Source organism: Myxocyprinus asiaticus, chromosome 27 (genome assembly GCF_019703515.2).
Source record: "Myxocyprinus asiaticus isolate MX2 ecotype Aquarium Trade chromosome 27, UBuf_Myxa_2, whole genome shotgun sequence".
Classification (NCBI taxonomy): Eukaryota; Metazoa; Chordata; class Actinopteri; order Cypriniformes; family Catostomidae; genus Myxocyprinus; species Myxocyprinus asiaticus.
In genome coordinates this window covers 43,272,707-43,289,466 of record NC_059370.1, presented here as the reverse complement: position 1 = coordinate 43,289,466, position 16,760 = coordinate 43,272,707, and the positions used below count along the sequence as shown (strand labels likewise).

General features: G+C 38.5%; 1 protein-coding gene across 2 annotated transcripts in view; it reads right to left on the bottom strand.

The window, feature by feature from the left end:
• LOC127418064 (dedicator of cytokinesis protein 2-like) overlaps positions 1–16,760 on the bottom strand; it is a 161,177-nt gene that overhangs the window by 11,511 nt on the left and 132,906 nt on the right. For both annotated transcript variants that reach the window (XM_051658421.1, XM_051658420.1), the window contains exons 29-38: positions 16,747–16,760; positions 16,321–16,421; positions 13,868–13,926; positions 13,589–13,737; positions 13,415–13,500; positions 13,093–13,249; positions 11,499–11,539; positions 6,495–6,585; positions 667–777; positions 181–270 (exon numbers count right to left, since the gene is read on the bottom strand). The exon at positions 16,747–16,760 is cut by the window's right edge and continues 65 nt beyond it. In XM_051658421.1, coding sequence (XP_051514381.1) covers positions 181–270; positions 667–777; positions 6,495–6,585; positions 11,499–11,539; positions 13,093–13,249; positions 13,415–13,500; positions 13,589–13,737; positions 13,868–13,926; positions 16,321–16,421; positions 16,747–16,760 — 899 coding nt within the window. The remainder of the gene's footprint in view (positions 1–180; positions 271–666; positions 778–6,494; positions 6,586–11,498; positions 11,540–13,092; positions 13,250–13,414; positions 13,501–13,588; positions 13,738–13,867; positions 13,927–16,320; positions 16,422–16,746) is intronic.

Genomic DNA, 16,760 nt, shown 5'->3' with positions numbered 1-16,760 from the left:
GTACGCCCTGGATTCAAACTCGCAACTCCAGGTGTGGTAGTCAGCGTCAGTACTCGCTGAACTACCCAGGGCCCCGACTATTAGAACTTTAAAGGTTTTCAGTTTTAACAGCATTGTTGTTTACTGTGTGTGTGTGTGTGTGTGTGTGTGTGTGTGTGTGTGTGTGTTTGCATGCATTACCAGTTTTTGTCCAAGTAGCTCGTAATCAAACACCTCCATCTCAAACTGATCAGCTAACTCCTTACACAGAGTGATGGCCTCTTCCCACATCTGACAGACATAGACCAAGAACAGCACAAAACACACAACAACACCCAAACAACATTAACACTGTTTAGAGTTTTTACAGATGTAGATAGACTCTTTAAACAATCATGAAGTCAATATCCAGTACTAACATGCCATCGTTTTATCAAAACCACAGTGTCACATTCTTAAAAATGCAGAATATTTTTGTAATACATATAAATTGTCTTGTTTTCTGTGTCGTAAATCATCTTAAATTGATTTTCACAGCAAACGCAGGTAATGCATGTTCTTTCCAGTAAGACTTGCAAGAAAGTATACAACATTTCTTGAGGATTAATGACAGCAGGGATCTGGCAATCAAAGTTGAGTTCTAAGATTAAATGTCAGGGTTTTGAATATATTTAGATGTGTATTGACCTTGCCCTTATCAAAGTAGCTGATGATGGTGTCGTAGAGCGATTCTTTGAGCTGCCGTTGAGACTGTGGCGTCTGAAAGTCCAGTTGAGGGGTGCACTGCTCTTCAGACCACTGACAACACACAGAGAGAAACATACATATCACAACACCAGCAATGTGAACTATTACATGCATGCTATGAGCATGACAAATGCACACATGTAAATGTAAATGAAAGATGTTCTGAACTAAATAAATGCTGTAAAGAAAGTAGCGTGCAGTATCGTAAGAATAAAAAAAATTAGTGAACGATTAATGGCCAATGCAAGTATCTCAAAGGTTGATGGCCAATATAATGCCTAGATAAGGGTGTTTCTTCAACTTCACGTCCCAGGGGTTGATTTTCGTTAAAGGGGTCATGACATGAGGAATCAAATTTTCCTTGATCTTTTGACATACAGTATAAGAGGTCATTGTACTATATATATATATATATATATATATATATATATATATATATATATAAACATACTGTAAGTTTTAGAACTCAAAACTTCCTCAGCACTGCAAAAAGAGAATTTGTTGAAACCAAGCTGCAAAAAATACGTCTTTCAGCACAAAAACCAAGTGTTTTTGACAGAGGGTCAGAATGAGGGTGGAAAATCATAATGTTTTACTGTTATATGACTGTTTGTTTATTTTGTGCAAAAAACTTTATTGATATTATAAGTGATAAACAAGGAACATATTAAAATAATAAGAAAAAAGGCATGTCATGACGCCTTTTAAACAAACAGATTTCATTTTATTTTTTATATGAAGGTCTCTAGAGTTGGGATATTTGAGTTTGGACTCGGACTCGAGTCTGAGTCACGAGTCCAATTTTAATGGACTTGGACTTGTCACGGTCTTGGATGCATTTTTACTCGGACTTGACTCGGACTCAAGCCTTTGGGACTCGGGATATTTTTCAAAGTTCAGCTGAGTCCATGACATGTGTTATGCAATTAAATAGATAAATAGATAACAAAACAGAAATGAATGAACACATCTCTGCATGCAGCTGTATTAGCCCCTGAAGTCGTAGACGTAGCCAGAGTTGTTTCACTGTGTTTAAGCAAGCACACACACACACATAAGCATGTGCACAAGCACACTCATCAGTCAACCAATACGCTTGAATGTTACTACAGATACTACTGTATAACATCGACTACCGAGGTGGCTGGCACGACGAAAACATAAAGACGGGTATGTATCCAATGTAATAGAATCTAAACAAGTTTCACACGACACGGGACCTGACAACCGGTAAAATTGCATGTGCTGTTTGTGCAGCCAAGACTGTGCTTGCATTGCAGTTTCGTCATGGTTAAAAACTTAAAATCAATAACTTCATTGAGTCAAGTCACCCACATCATGTCTCTCAGTTTACTAAAAACAGCATATTGAAATAAAAATACATAAAAATAGTATTAATATTGGATATTATGTCTTTTTAGGTGTAATGTATCTACACATGTCGGCTTCTGTGGTCTCTTGTGGTCCACGCAGTGTTGTCAGCTTGAACTGGTCCATAATAACTTGATGAATTAACTGTGTAACTTTTTAAACAGTTGGGTGGAAAAGCGTTATTGCTAAAGCAGACAGCAACTCTAAACAGATAAACAGCACCTATTTATTATTGATTGAATATTTTCAAAGCATTGACGAGCTGCTTAAAATACATTCTTTTACAGCATTTGTCCAACATTCACAACATTCAACCATGCACAATAAAATATTAGGATATTTTGGGCAGTGAAATATTTTGTTTATAATTTAATTATAGACTATACAATAAATATATTATTCGATGACAGAGTTTGTGTATGAATCTAAACTTCATGTTACGAGATGAATTTAGTTGGTAATGACGTTTTTATTTTAAATGATTATTTTATTTTATTTTTATTGTAAACCACCAGGTAACTTATGCACGTCTTTTTTTAGCCTATACCTCTGACACATTTGAAGGACAATTCTGTTAAATTTATGGCTCAAAATTATTATTCTCCATGTTTTTGTGGTTAAAGAAGAGCTCAATGAAATTTTCTTTGATTGGTATTTAAAGATTTCAGACTGATTGCAGACCAACGTGGCTGCCGCTCAAGCAAATATCAATTATTATTATTTGTTTATCTCTTCTGCGGCAGCTTCTGCAAGACGCACACGGACACTTCAGGGATTGTGCATTGTGCGGTTTCCCACAAATTAACTAGAAAATCATGTCCGTGATGACATGGCCCTAATATTATCAGTAGGCTTTTCCAGTGTGTTTTGGATGTAGCATTTGCAATCAAATCGTGAGACGTAACTTCTCAGTGAGTGCTGATTACTACTGTGTTGACTCATTTGTATGTACTGTATTTTCCCAAATCAGTTGGCAGATAGAGAAAAAAAGATTCAGAAAGAAATCTCAGTATAGACTATTATTTCTTTAGATAGGGATCATTTTAAATAAAACTAAATTAAATTGAATTGACAAATTGAAAATTAAGTAGAAATAAAAACTAAATTAAAAATAGAAATAATAATAACCTTTTTACTTTTTATTGTGTGAAAATGATTTCTATCAATTTTTCAAAGGAGTTGTGGCATCATTTCCACCACACCAAACAATTTTGCCCCTAATATTTCTTTTCAAAAGTTAGTGTACATGTTAACCAAGTGGACAAATGTGTCAGTGAAGAGCATGTTTGAGATTAAATATGAGACAAGTGAAGAAAACAAGGAAAATTCAAGGTAAATATAACCTGTGAGCAGAATATTTGAATTGGGCGTCATATCCAATCACACTGAAATCTTGCCAAATTATGTAAAAAGTGTGAAAATATCATTTAATTGTGTTTATTTAGGACATAAATTGTTAGCTATAAATTAGCCTTCACAAGACAAAGGAGTTTGACATTTTTTTTCAAAAATGTTAAGATACAGCACATTGTTAGCAGACAAATGTATATATATGTATGTATACTAATATAAAAATTAGTGAGAGTGTGAAAAATGTTTTAACAAGACTTTGCATTCTATAAATCCACAGTGCTAAAAGTGCCCGAAGTTGAAGAAACACCCATATATGATATAATACAATTTAATGTTAGCAGTTGTTTTACATAATATTGACTAAAAGTGTACTTCAAGATATTTTAAAACAGAAAATCGAGAATACTGTCCATACATTTTGAAACGCACACTTTTTTAAACAATCTGGGTAGGCGTGTTTACTATCAATACAATATTGTCAGAACAGTTGATATATGGCTGATTTATCAGTATATCAGTAAACAAAATATAAGTAGGAATTAAACTAGTTGATATTGACAAATGTACAGTATGTACATTATATATTCGAAGAAATTGTATGCATCTTATGAACAAATAAACAAGGTACAGTTGTGCTCAAAAGTTTGCATACCCTGGCAGAAATTGTGACATTTTGGAATTGATTATGAAAATATGACTGATCATGCAAAAACTGTCTTTTATTTAAGGATAGTGATCATATGAAGCCATTTATTATCACATAGTTGTTTGGCTCCTTTTTAAATCATAATGATAACAGAAATCACCCAAATGGCCCTGATCAAAAGTTTACATACCCTTGAATGTTTGGCCTTTTTACAGACACACAAGGTGACACACACAGGTTTAAATGGGAATTAAAGGTTAATTTCCCACACCTGTGGCTTTTTAAATTGCAATTAGTGTCTGTGTATAAATAGTCAATGAGTTTGTTAGCTCTCACGTGGATGCACTGATCAGGCTAGATACTGAGCCATGGGGAGCAGAAAAGAACTGTCAAAATCCTTGAAAATGCCAGTCAGTACTGTTCAATCACTTATTAAGAAGTGGAAAATTCGGGGATCTCTTGATACCAAGCCAAGGTCAGGTAGACCAAGAAAGATTTCAGCCACAACTGCCAGAAGAATTGTTCGGGATACAAAGAAAAACCCACAGGTAACCTCAGGAGAAATACAGACTGCTCTGGAAAAAGACGATGTGGTTGTTTCAAGGAGCACAATACGACGATACTTGAACAAAAATGAGCTGCATGGTCGAGTTGCCAGAAAGAAGCCTTTACTGCACCAATGCCACAAAAAAGCCCAGTACTATATACTCGACAACACCTTGACACGCCTCACAGCTTCTGGCACACTGTAATTTGGAGTGATGAGACCAAAATAGAGCTTTATGGTTACAACCATAAGCGCTATGTTTGGAGAGGGGTCAACAAGGCCTATAGTGAAAAGAATACCATCCCCACTGTGAAGCATGGTGGTGGCTCACTGATGTTTCGGGGGTGTGTGCGCTCTAAAGGCACGGGGAATCTTGTGAAAATTGATGGCAAGATGAATGCCGCTTGTTATCAGAAAATACTGGCAGACAGTTTACATTCTTCTGCACGAAAGCTGTGCATGGGATGCTCTTGGACTTTCCAGAACGACAATGACCCTAAGCACAAGGCCAAGTTGACCCTCCAGTGGTTACAGCAGAAAAAGGTGAAGGTTCTGGAGTGGCCATCACAGTCTTCTGACCTTAATATCATCGAGCCACTCTGGGGAGATCTCAAATGTGCAGTTCATGCAAGACGACCAAAGACTTTGCATGACCTGGAGGCATTTTGCCAAGACGAATGGGCAGCTATACCACCTGCAAGAATTTGGGGCCTCATAGACAACTATTACAAAAGACTGCACGCTGTCATTGATGCTAAAGGGGACAATACACAGTATTAAGAACTAAGGGTATGCAGACTTTTGAACAGGGGTCATTTCATTTTTTTCTTTGTTGCCATGTTTTTTATTTATGATTGTGCCATTCTGTTATAACCTACAGTTGAATATGAATCCCATAAGAAATAAAAGAAATGTGTTTTGCCTGCTCACTCATGTTTTCTTTAAAAATGGTACATATATTACCAATTCTCCAAGGGTATGCAAACTTTTGAGCACAACTGTATATATGGATTAGTTTTACTCATAAGGCCCTTAAAGGTTAACAGGAAGTGCTGTTATAGTTGTTCTGTGTGTATTAATCAAAAGAGGTTTATTTGACAGCATATAAAGCGAAAGGTCAAACCAGAGTCAGTTCTAATGGGAGGGGAGGCTGTGCTTAATAAAATAACATACAAGTTCATATAAATCGATGGATTGTGCAGTTTCACTGTTGGCTTTCTAATATTAGCTGTACAGAGAGAGAGAGAAAGAGAGAGAGAGAAAGAGAGAGAGAGAGAGAGAGAGAGAGAGAGAGAGAGACAGCAGGGTTAAAAGCTCCATAAATCTGGAGGTTGGGCCGCAGTAACTGCTAATGTCATAAATTTGACCTGGAGGTTTTATCTGCCCGCGAAACGCCAAGACGTGGTCACGGACGAGAGTAAATCAACCAGTGAAGATGACACTTTCTCTCAAAACATCTCGCTCATCACTATGGTGACCTTGTGTCAGAGGTGACAAGTGTGTGTGTGTGTGTGTGTGTGTGTGTGTGTGTAGGCGGTTTTGGGTAGTTTACGAGGACATTGTTTTAGGTTACAAACTGGTAATTACAAGGGTATAATGCTATAAATGTGGTTTATGAGGACATTTCTAGTGTCCCCATAATTCAAAGCGCTTAAAAAAACATACTAAACATTTTTATTGAAAATGTAAAAATGCAGAAAGTTTTTTGTGAGGGTTAGGTGTAGGGGTAGGATTAGGGGAGATAATCTATAGTTTGTACAGTATAAAAATCATTATGTCTATGGAGAGTCCTCATAATGATAGCTGCACCAACATGTGTGTGTGTGTGTGTGTGTGTGTGTGTGTGTTCACCTTAAGCAGTTTGGAGTGGAGCAGGAGTGTGTATGCGGCCTCTGTGAAGTTTTCTCCATCCAAATGAAGATCCCGTAACTTGTAGAGGTACCTGAAAAATGGAGACACACACAGACCACAAACTCAAATATTATATTTAGGAATAAGTCTTAATTTTTAATGCATAATCAATAAAAATTATATTAGATGAAACACTTCATAAAATAAATTACATAAGTGTACATTTAATTAATATTTGTGTCATTTAAAATCTAATGGTCTCAATTTTCCACCCTTCTCACATTGCACTACAAATGAATTAAGTAGGACTTGGTAAATTTACCACAAGGAGGCAGTATGAAGCCACTTGAGGCTGTGTGTAACACTGATTTTTCCATCATTACAGGGTGTTCTAATGCAAACACAACGCATAGTGTGTAAAATCCCTTTAACTGTGGTTAATCACTGAAATATGCAGCTTAAATTTGCTTAAAAAAGCTAAAAATCTACAATAAAAGACTACATTTAATAATAATAGTTATTACATTAAACAGTGTTTCTGGGAAGTATTACAGCTCATTACTCCAACTGCAGGTGTACAGCTCATCCAATCAAATTTTAGAGGTAAAGCTATCCATTTTATAACTTAATATGAATTACTGTTTTATAATTAATATCTCTCTTTAAATCTGTGTCTTCATATTGAGTCTGTCTGAGTCATCTCTGAAGTCCTTTTTCATTTTCTTAATTTCACATCAGGTCATTTGAGTTTAAATTAATCATTTCACAGGTTAAAAGTTTAGGAGTGAACTCAATGACAGATGTAAACAAACACAAGATTATTTATTTTTGCCTGCTATTAAAACGCAATGATTCACAATATCTGGTCACATGCATGCACATTTAATCTGATCATGTTTATGATTTCCTCTCAGTAATATACATTTAGTTCAGTAGTCAAAGTGTGTTATAACCACAGCTCATGTTATAAACTCTTACACATGTATTCATACTTAGACAATTAGAGTATCACAGAATTCTACCACATTTTACCCAGAATATCTTTCTGCACACAGACCAACACATTTATGTGTAATGTGCCTCTAAGTAGTATGTCAAACACCCCACAATCTTTCTCTACAACTAATTCTGTCTGTCTGTCTGTCTGTCTGTCTGTCTATCTATCTATCTATCAATCTTTTTTTGTATGTTAATAATCATTGCGAATCATCTTAATTCTGTCCTGAGTGGACCCCATACCTCACCTCCATACAGCGCTATGGGCTGTATGACACTATCAAAGATCTTACACCAGATTGGAATTGGTAATTCAATATTATAGAACTTTTCTTAATAGCATGTAGAGCTCTTTGAGCTTTTTCTTTAAGTGCATTCGCTGCCTTACTGAAACTCCCTGATGCAGTGATAATCAGGCTACAGTGCATCTGGAAAGTATTCACAGCACTTCACTTTTTCCACATTTTGTTATGTTACAGCCTTATTCCAAAATGGATTAAATCATTATTTTCCTCAAAATTCTACAAACAATACCACATAATGACGACATGAATTGTTTGAAATCTTTGCAAATTTATTACAATTTTTTTTTTTTTTTTTTTTTAAATCACATGTACATAAGTATTCACAGCCTTTGCCAAGACACTCAAAATTGAGCTCAGGTGCATCCTGTTTCCACTGATCTTTGAGATGTTTCTACAACTTGATTGGACATGATTTGGAAAGGCACACACCTGTCTATATAAGGTCCCACAGTTAACAGTGCATGTCAGAGCACAAACCAAGCCATGAAGTCCAAGGAATTGCCTGCAGACCTCTGAGACAGGATTGTATCGAGGCACAGATCTGGGGAAGGGTACAGAAACATTTCTGCAGCATTGAAGGTCCCAATGAGCACAGTGGCCTCCATCATCCGTAAATGGAAGAAGTTTGGAACCACCAGGACTCTTCCTAGAGCTGGCCGCCTGGCCAAACTGAGCGATTGGGGGAGAAGGGCCTTAGTCAGGGAGGTGACCAAGAACCCGATGGTCACTCTGACAGAGCTCCAGCGTTTCTCTGTGGAGAGAGGAGAACCTTCCAGAAGAACAACCATCTCTGCAGCACTCCACCAATCAGGTCTGTATGGTAGAGTGGCCAGACGGAAGCCACTCCTCAGTAAAAGGCACATGACAGCCCGCCTGGAGTTTGCCAAAAGGCACCTGAAGGACTCTCAGACCATGAGAAACAAAATTCTCTGGTCTCTTTGGCCTGAATGGCAAGCGTCATGTCTGGAGGAAACCAGGCCCCGCTCATCACCTGGCCAATACCATCCCTACAGTGAAGCATGGTGGTGGCAGCATCATGCTGTGGGGATGTTTTTCAGCGGCAGGAACTGGGAGACTAGTCAGGATCGAGGGAAAGATGAATGCAGCAATGTACAGAGACATCCTTGATGAAAACCTGCTCCAGAGCGCTCTGGACCTCAGACTGGGGCGAAGGTTCATCTTCCAACAGGACAACGACCCTAAGCACACAGCCAAGATAACAAAGGAGTGGCTCCGGGACAACTCTGTGAATGTCCTTGAGTGGCCCAGCCAGAGCCCAGACTTGAACCCGACTGAACATCTCTGGAGAGATCTGAAAATGGCTGTGCACCGACACTCCCCATCCAACCTGATGGAGCTTGAGAGGTCCTGCAAAGAAGAATGTGAGAAACTGCCCAAAAATAGGTGTGCCAAGCTTGTAGCATCATACTCAAAAAGACTTGAGGCTGTAATTGGTGCCAAAGGTGCTTCAATAAAGTATTGAGCAAAGGCTGTGAGTACTTATGTACATGTGATTTTTATTTTTTTTAAACTTTTTTTATTTTTTTGTTTTTTAATCTTTTTTATAAAGATTTCAAACAAACTTCTTTCACATTGTCATTATGGGGTATTGTTTGTAGAATTTTGAGGAAAATAATGAATTTAATCCATTTTGGAATAAGGTTGTAACATAACAAAATGTGGAAAAAGTGAAGCGCTGTGAATACTTTCCGGATGCACTGTAAGGTAAGTTTACTTTATCGTGTGCTCTAGGGCGGTGCTGCCTAGAGAGAACTGGTATCTGTGTTCCTGACATCTGGGCTTTTTCTGAAAGACCATAATGTTTGTCTTCTTCAGGTTTACTGCCAGGGTCCAGTTCTGGCAGTAGTCCTCCAGCAGGTCCAGATGTTGCTGTAGTCCCTGTGGGGTGGGTGACAGCAGCATCAGATCATCTGCAAGAGCAAAAACTTGATGTCTTTGTCTTGCAGAGTGAGTCCAGGGACTGTAGACTGTTCCAACTGCACCGCTAATTAATGTAAATGTTGAACAGTGTTGGACTCAGACTACAGCGCTGCTGCACTCCTCTCTTCTGGGTGAAGAAATCTGTATGTTTGCTGCCAATTCTTATTGCACATTTGATGTCTGAATACATTGATTTTATGATGTCATAAACTTTATCCCTACATCACTTTGTAACAGTTTGTCATGCCAAATAGAATCAAATGCTTTTTTGAAATCAACAAAGCATGCAAATATTTTCCTGTTTTTGTCTGGTTTACATGTTTATTGATTAAGGTGTGTAGGGTGTAAATGTGGTCCATGGTTCTATGCCATTCTGACTCTTGCTCAGGACACTGTGTTCGTTAAGGAAGTTTAGAATTCTATTATTTAAAATGCTACTAAATAACTTCTCCAGATTACTGCTCACACAAATGCCCCTGAAATTATTAGGGTCCAATTTGTCTCCACTCTTGTGAATTGGGGTAATAAGTCCTTGGCTCCAGATGTCAGGGAAATAGTCTGAACTAAGTACAAGGTTGAATAATTTGAGCTCAGGTGTGCTGTGTTTCAGCATTTCTCCTACTGAAGGATGTTGTCAGCGCCATTTTTGGCTTTTAAGTTGTTGGATCAATTCGTCATGCATAATTGGAAAGTCAAGTGGATTTTGATTATTTTTATTGTGTTTTCATATATTTGTAGTCTTTGTTTGACCTGATTACAATTCTCATTTAGTTGTTTTGGTGGGATATCTTTATATAAGTTTTCAAAATGTTCTTTTTTTTTTTTTTTTTTTTCAGAATTCTCCATTTTGGATTGGTAAATCTTGTTGTTTTGTTGTGCTCAAATTATTCCACAAATCCCAGAACTGATTTTGATCTATTGATTGTTCAATTTTGTGTAAGCTTTTGGTGAGATGGTGTTGCTTTTTTACTCTAATTGCTTGTTTGTATTGCTGTAATTTTTAACAGTAGTCAGTCCTTATGTCTATATTGTTTGGTTCGTTATGTTTCAAATTTGATAATTTTCTGAGTTGTTTTTCTAGTTGATTTCTGAAGCTGTTGAGTATGACAGTTTAACGTAAATCTAACACACTCACACACACACTCTCACACATATGGACACAACCGTTTTTTTAGACAGTATATATAGTGTTGTTTGCAAAGGCAAGCATTTGGTGTTAGTGATTTGAACAAACCCTTCAACAAACATTAAATGTTCAGTGTGTAACTCGTCCTGTGTCAGTGCTACAGATATGAACGATACCTAAAATCATACGACTAAATGTGGAGAGGTCTATCTATCTATCATCTGCCTGTCTGTCAGTCGGTCGGTCGTTCTGTCTGTCTGTCTGTCTATCTATATATCTATCGTCTGTCTGTCTGTCTTTCTATCTATCGTCTGTCTGTCTGTCTGTCTATCTATCTATCTGTCTGTCTGTCTGTCTGTCTATCTATATATCGTCTGTATGTCTGTCTGTCTGTCTGTCTTTCTGTCCATCCGTCTATCTATCAACACACATCTACCCCTTTACTCTCTCTCTCTCTCTCTCTCTCTCTCTCTCTCTCTCTCTCTCTCTCTCTCTCTGTTGCTATGTTAATGTTTATCCTTTGGATTTCAACATTAATTCAGCAAGACCAAGATAATCTCCTGATAGATTATACAAACATACATACACACACACACACACACACAAACAAACACAAAGAGTTAATATGGAAATTACCTGATATACATTCCCTCACGATTGATGTCCTTGTAGAAATTCTGAAAAGTAATGAAAATGAAAACTTTGACTTTGAACCTTTGTGTTTACATATCTCTCAATACAAGTGTGTGTGTGTGTGTGTGTGTGTGTGTGTGTGTGTGTGTGTGTGTGTGTGTGTGTGTAGAGAGCCTTTGACATGTTATGCAAAATTATGATCGATTTCTGAAGCTGTTAAGTATGACAGTTTAACGTAAATCTAAAACACACTCACACACACTCTCACACATATGGACACAACGGTTTTTTTAGACAGTATATATAGTGTTGTTTGCAAAGGCAAGCATTTGGTGTTAGTGATTTGAACAAACCCTTCAACAAACATTAAATGTTCAGTGTGTAACTCGTCCTGTGCCAGTGCTACTGATATGAACGATACCTAAAATCATACAACTAAATGTGGAGAGGTGTGCTGTTACTATACTAAATGATCGGACTAAGCAACCGCCTTGCAATGCCCTGGAAATATAGTTTAGGGCTATATGAAATAATTTCTATCCTGGCAGTATAAATTGGCACTGGCTGCACTGTGGATGTTAAATGGGAGTGAGAAGAAACTAAAATATTCCTCGAGTGAAGTACATTATTAGGAATAGATAAATATTTATGAAGGAGAAGAGTTAACAGAGATAAAAGAGAAAAAGAGAGAGATTTTAAGGCCAAGTCTGTTGAAGTACTCAAGGTTAATTTGTTAATCATAAGAGTGTGTGTTTGTGTGTGTGTGTGTGTGTGTGTGTGTGTGTGTGTGTGTACACATCACACACATTCAAAGGAAATGTTCTGTTCATTTCTTTGCAGTATGACTCATTTAAAAAGAAGCTGACAGATGAATTCATCGCAGCAAGAAAATGTATTTGACAACTGGAATGAAATTTAAAACATAAAGGTGATGTGAGAATTACTCAAAGTGAAAGCTCATAGTTCGATATTCCCATAAATACTGCAATAGTTCACCCAACAATTACAATTCTGTCATTATTTACTCACCCTCATGTCATTCCAAACCTGTAAGCTGTAATTTTTCATGTGTTTCACAAACGCTTTTGAAGAATAGTTATGCAACTCCTTCCATACAACAACAATTCTTAGTGACCACATCTGCCAAGCTCCAAAAAGGCAAAAAAAAAGAAAAAAAAGAAAGCATAATAAAAGTAGTCCATATGACCAGTGCACTATATTCCAAGTCTTCTGAAGCCATGCAAAAGTTTTGAGTGAGGTTTTCGTTTTCACTGATAATTGTCCTCTCCGCCGAAGCTTGCATCTAGCCCACATCTATGACTACTTAGCAAACACGACTAGTTAAAAGTACATTCACCGAAAATGACATTTATCATAATCATTAACTGCTTTCACAGACTTTGAATTGGTCTAATTATTATCTGTCTTTCTTAAATAAAATGGTGGATCCATAAACAACTAACATGACATCCATTTGGGTTGGATCCATCAGGAGGTCAATGGTCCAGTTAAAGAAAAATGATCAAACCAGATCAACTAGAAAATGAGTTTATTGTCATGAGTGTGGAATTTTTGTAGTGGTGTAGGTGGGGCTTACCAGGAGATTGACAGTGCAACTCATTCGGTTGTTTCGACTGTCGTCGCTCTTCACTGTGCGGTAGTCAAGGAGACGCTCGAGGAGACTGGTCACCAAGTTAACAAAGTGCTGCACTTCCGTCAACAGCTGGGGGCACCCTTGAGCACAATCTAAAAGACTGAGCAATCACACACAAACACACAATGTTGTCAGAGGTGCTCTGCTCATTTTGGCTCTATTTTGATGCAAAGATTTGAAGCGGATTTGGAGGTTCTTATGGAATGAATCCAATATTATACAAGACCACATTCCTGCATCTGTTTTTTTGTGTGTGTGTTCATACATGCTCTGTAGAAGCTCCATGTATCTCTCATCTCCTCCACCCCCCTCCACTTCATGGTCCAACTTCAGAATAATCTCGTTCTCAAACTGAGAGGTAGAGACAGTTCATTAGTTCATACATATTTATTTACCCATAATTTTTCATGTAAAGTTGAACAAAACTTTGTGTGTGTACCTTTTTGAAGTGTCCAGAGTGATTGTGTTCACACTGCATCATATCAAAGAAGATCGGGATCGTGGCTCTGCGTAGCACTTCCTCTGGAATGAGAGTCATCTCCAAAATGGGACCCACCATCCCCGGAATAAACCAAATCTTATTCATGCCTGAAACAAACACGCACGCCAGCCTGAGGCTGAATTTGCATACTCATGTCCACGATTACTATTCATAGGTACAAACAATATAGCACACACACACACACACACACACACACACACACACACACACACTCACCAAGCTTGTACCACATGTCTCTGATAGCAAAACCAATCAGTCTCCTCATGTCCCCATATCTGAAAACAAAGGAAGGAAGAGTCAGGAATGACGAAAGGAAGAGGAAAGATGGAAGGAACAGGAAGGAAGGATAAAAGGAAGAGGAAGGAAGAAAGGAAGGAATGAAGGATGGGAGGGAGGAAGGGGAAGAAAGGATAAAAGAAGGAAGGAAGGAAGCAAGGAAGAAATAAAGAAAGGAAGGAAGGATGGAAGGAAGGAAATATTGAAAGAATGTGAAAGGAAGGAAAGAAAAAGGAAGGAAAAAAGGAAGGAAGGGAGTGTTGAAGGAAAGAACTACAGAAGGAAGGAAATAATGAAAGGAAGGAATTAATGTGAACAGAAGGAAGAAAGGTAAGAAGGAAGGAAGGTAGGAAGGAAGAAAGATAAGACAGAAGGAAAGGTGTATGGAAGGATGGAAGGAATGTGAAAGGAACGAAGGATGGAAGGAAGGAAGGAAGGAAGGACAGAAGGAAAGGTGGATGGAAGGAATGTGAAAGGAATGATGGAAGGAGGGAAGGAAGGAGTGTGGAAGAAAGAAAGAAAGAAAGAAAGGATTTAAGGATGGATGGAAGGAAGGAAGGGAGGGAGGAAGAAAGGAAGGAGTGTGGAAGGAAGGAAGGAAGAAAGGAAGGAAGGAAGGAAGGATTTTAGGATGGAAGGAAGGTAGGGATGGAGGGAGGAAGGACGGAGTGTGAAAGGAAGGTAGGAAGGAAGAAAGATAAGACAGAAGGAAAGGTGTATGGAAGGAGGGAAGGAAGGAGTGTGGAAGAAAGAAAGAAAGAAAGAAAGAAAGGATTTAAGGATGGATGGAAGGAAGGAAGGGAGGGAGGGAGGTAGGGAGGAAGGAAGGAAGGAAGGATTTTAGGATGGAAGGAAGGTAGGGAGGGAGGGAGGAAGGACGGAGTGTGAAAGGAAGGTAGGAAGGAAGGAAAGTCGACTAGTCTTCGTGTATTCAGACTTTTCTGTCAGCTGTGGTGGGGTGAGCAAGAGACAGAGACAGTGGGTGTGGTGTCAAGCCTCAGAGAGGCATTTATTGGAAATAATAATACACATAAAATATCCAAAAATGGGGAAAATGTGTCCAGGGGAATGGCGATCAAAACAAAGGGGGAACTGGCATCCTCGTGGTGAAACGGGGCTCCGTGAAGGTCGGGGGAGTGTCCAAGGAATGGCCCAGTCTTGAGCGGGGTCCGACAGCCGCACACGCATCCAGGATCCATGGTGCGTGAGGCGAGCGGCGTCGTTAGCGGCCTGTCTTCCCAGGCCCACGGCAGGTGTGAGGGGAAGCGGCCCGGCCTCTAGACCATCGGACGCGTTGCATGCTGTTCTCGCCCGGCGTCACATCTAACTCACGACAGGGGTCCGAGGAGCGGGTCCGACGTCACATCTAATATGACTGAACCCTCCCCGCTCTGGTCCTGGGTGTGTCAGTGCGTTCATACTTGGGGATTTGAAAGCCAGCTCCATGAGAAAAGGTGCGCTCTGCGTTTTAAAGACAGCAGTGATGAAGCATTATTCACATCAGGTGTGCTTCTTCCACCACTGTCAAAACGAGGCTCATTAACTATGCACCTCTTCTCGCTCTCCAGCCACTCCCGTTGTGAGCCTGACTGAAGGACGACCCTAAGAGGTGGGGCAACAATGACAAGATGGAGGGGCGGTTCGTTCCGCCACACAGCATTAAATTCAGTCAATGATTGCAGCCAGTTTTGGCCAAGAACTGTCTACTTAGACAGGATTGACATGTAAAGTGACCAACCAGACTTTGTTTTGTTTTTATGTGCTGTTGGTACAGGTAAACTTGAGACTGATAACACAATTACATACTGGCATGGAAAATTATTGCATAGGTCGGCCCACAAACAGCTGTACAGAAAACACTGAACATTTTATCAGAAATGTACATAGACTTTGTATTCAGAATTTGTGTCCGTTCAAAAATAGTAAGTACAGGTTATTTCACAGATATAAATCAGAAAACAACAAAGAATGCAGAATTTTGTTTGTGGATATCTGAGTGCTCAAACGAAACTTTCAAAGGCTTGATGACAAACCTTGCAAAATTTATGAAATCCAGTGTCCAGTTTTTCCTTAAAAGCACTGGTTGTGTCAATTTGGTATCATGTAAACATGACTTTGTTTCCAGGCGGACTGATATATACAGTGCATGCATCAGACTAGATCTTTAAAATGTAGTGTAACACTGTATAATGATGATCGAATCACAGATATTTTACCCTGTAATTTGATTTACTGGTTTGGATCTAGTTGTGGTTAGTGTGTTTATGTGTGTGTTTATAAAGCCTAATTGTTTTACTATTCTTGTGAGGGCCAAATTTCTGAAAACCTCTTCACAGATATAAAATGTAGTGTGCTGCTGTCTAAACTGTGATGTTTCTGGTTTATAAACTCACTTAGCTAGAATCTTGTTTCTTTTGATGTGAGAGAAATGCTGCAGCTGCAGAGACTTTTGGGTAATAAACGCCACCGCCAAGTGGAAGTAATTATTCCATAACTGCAGAAGAGAGACAGTAAATGAGAGAATGACAGCAGATGAGAGAGAAGATAAGCTGGAGATAATATCACGGGTATTACACAAATTTACATGATTAAATAAAGCTCATGAATGAAAGAAAGCATTGCTCTGCCCACAGACATACAGTACAAGGGTAAATCTCAGAAAATATGTCCGGGTCATAATTCAATAAAAAAAAATAATAAAAATAAATAAAAAAAAGAATAATTATATATATATATACACACACACACACAAACACACACCATATATTTTATGGTTTTCTTATAGTTTTGGGATGATATTTTTCGAGAAACACACACACCTGTACTTCAAAGT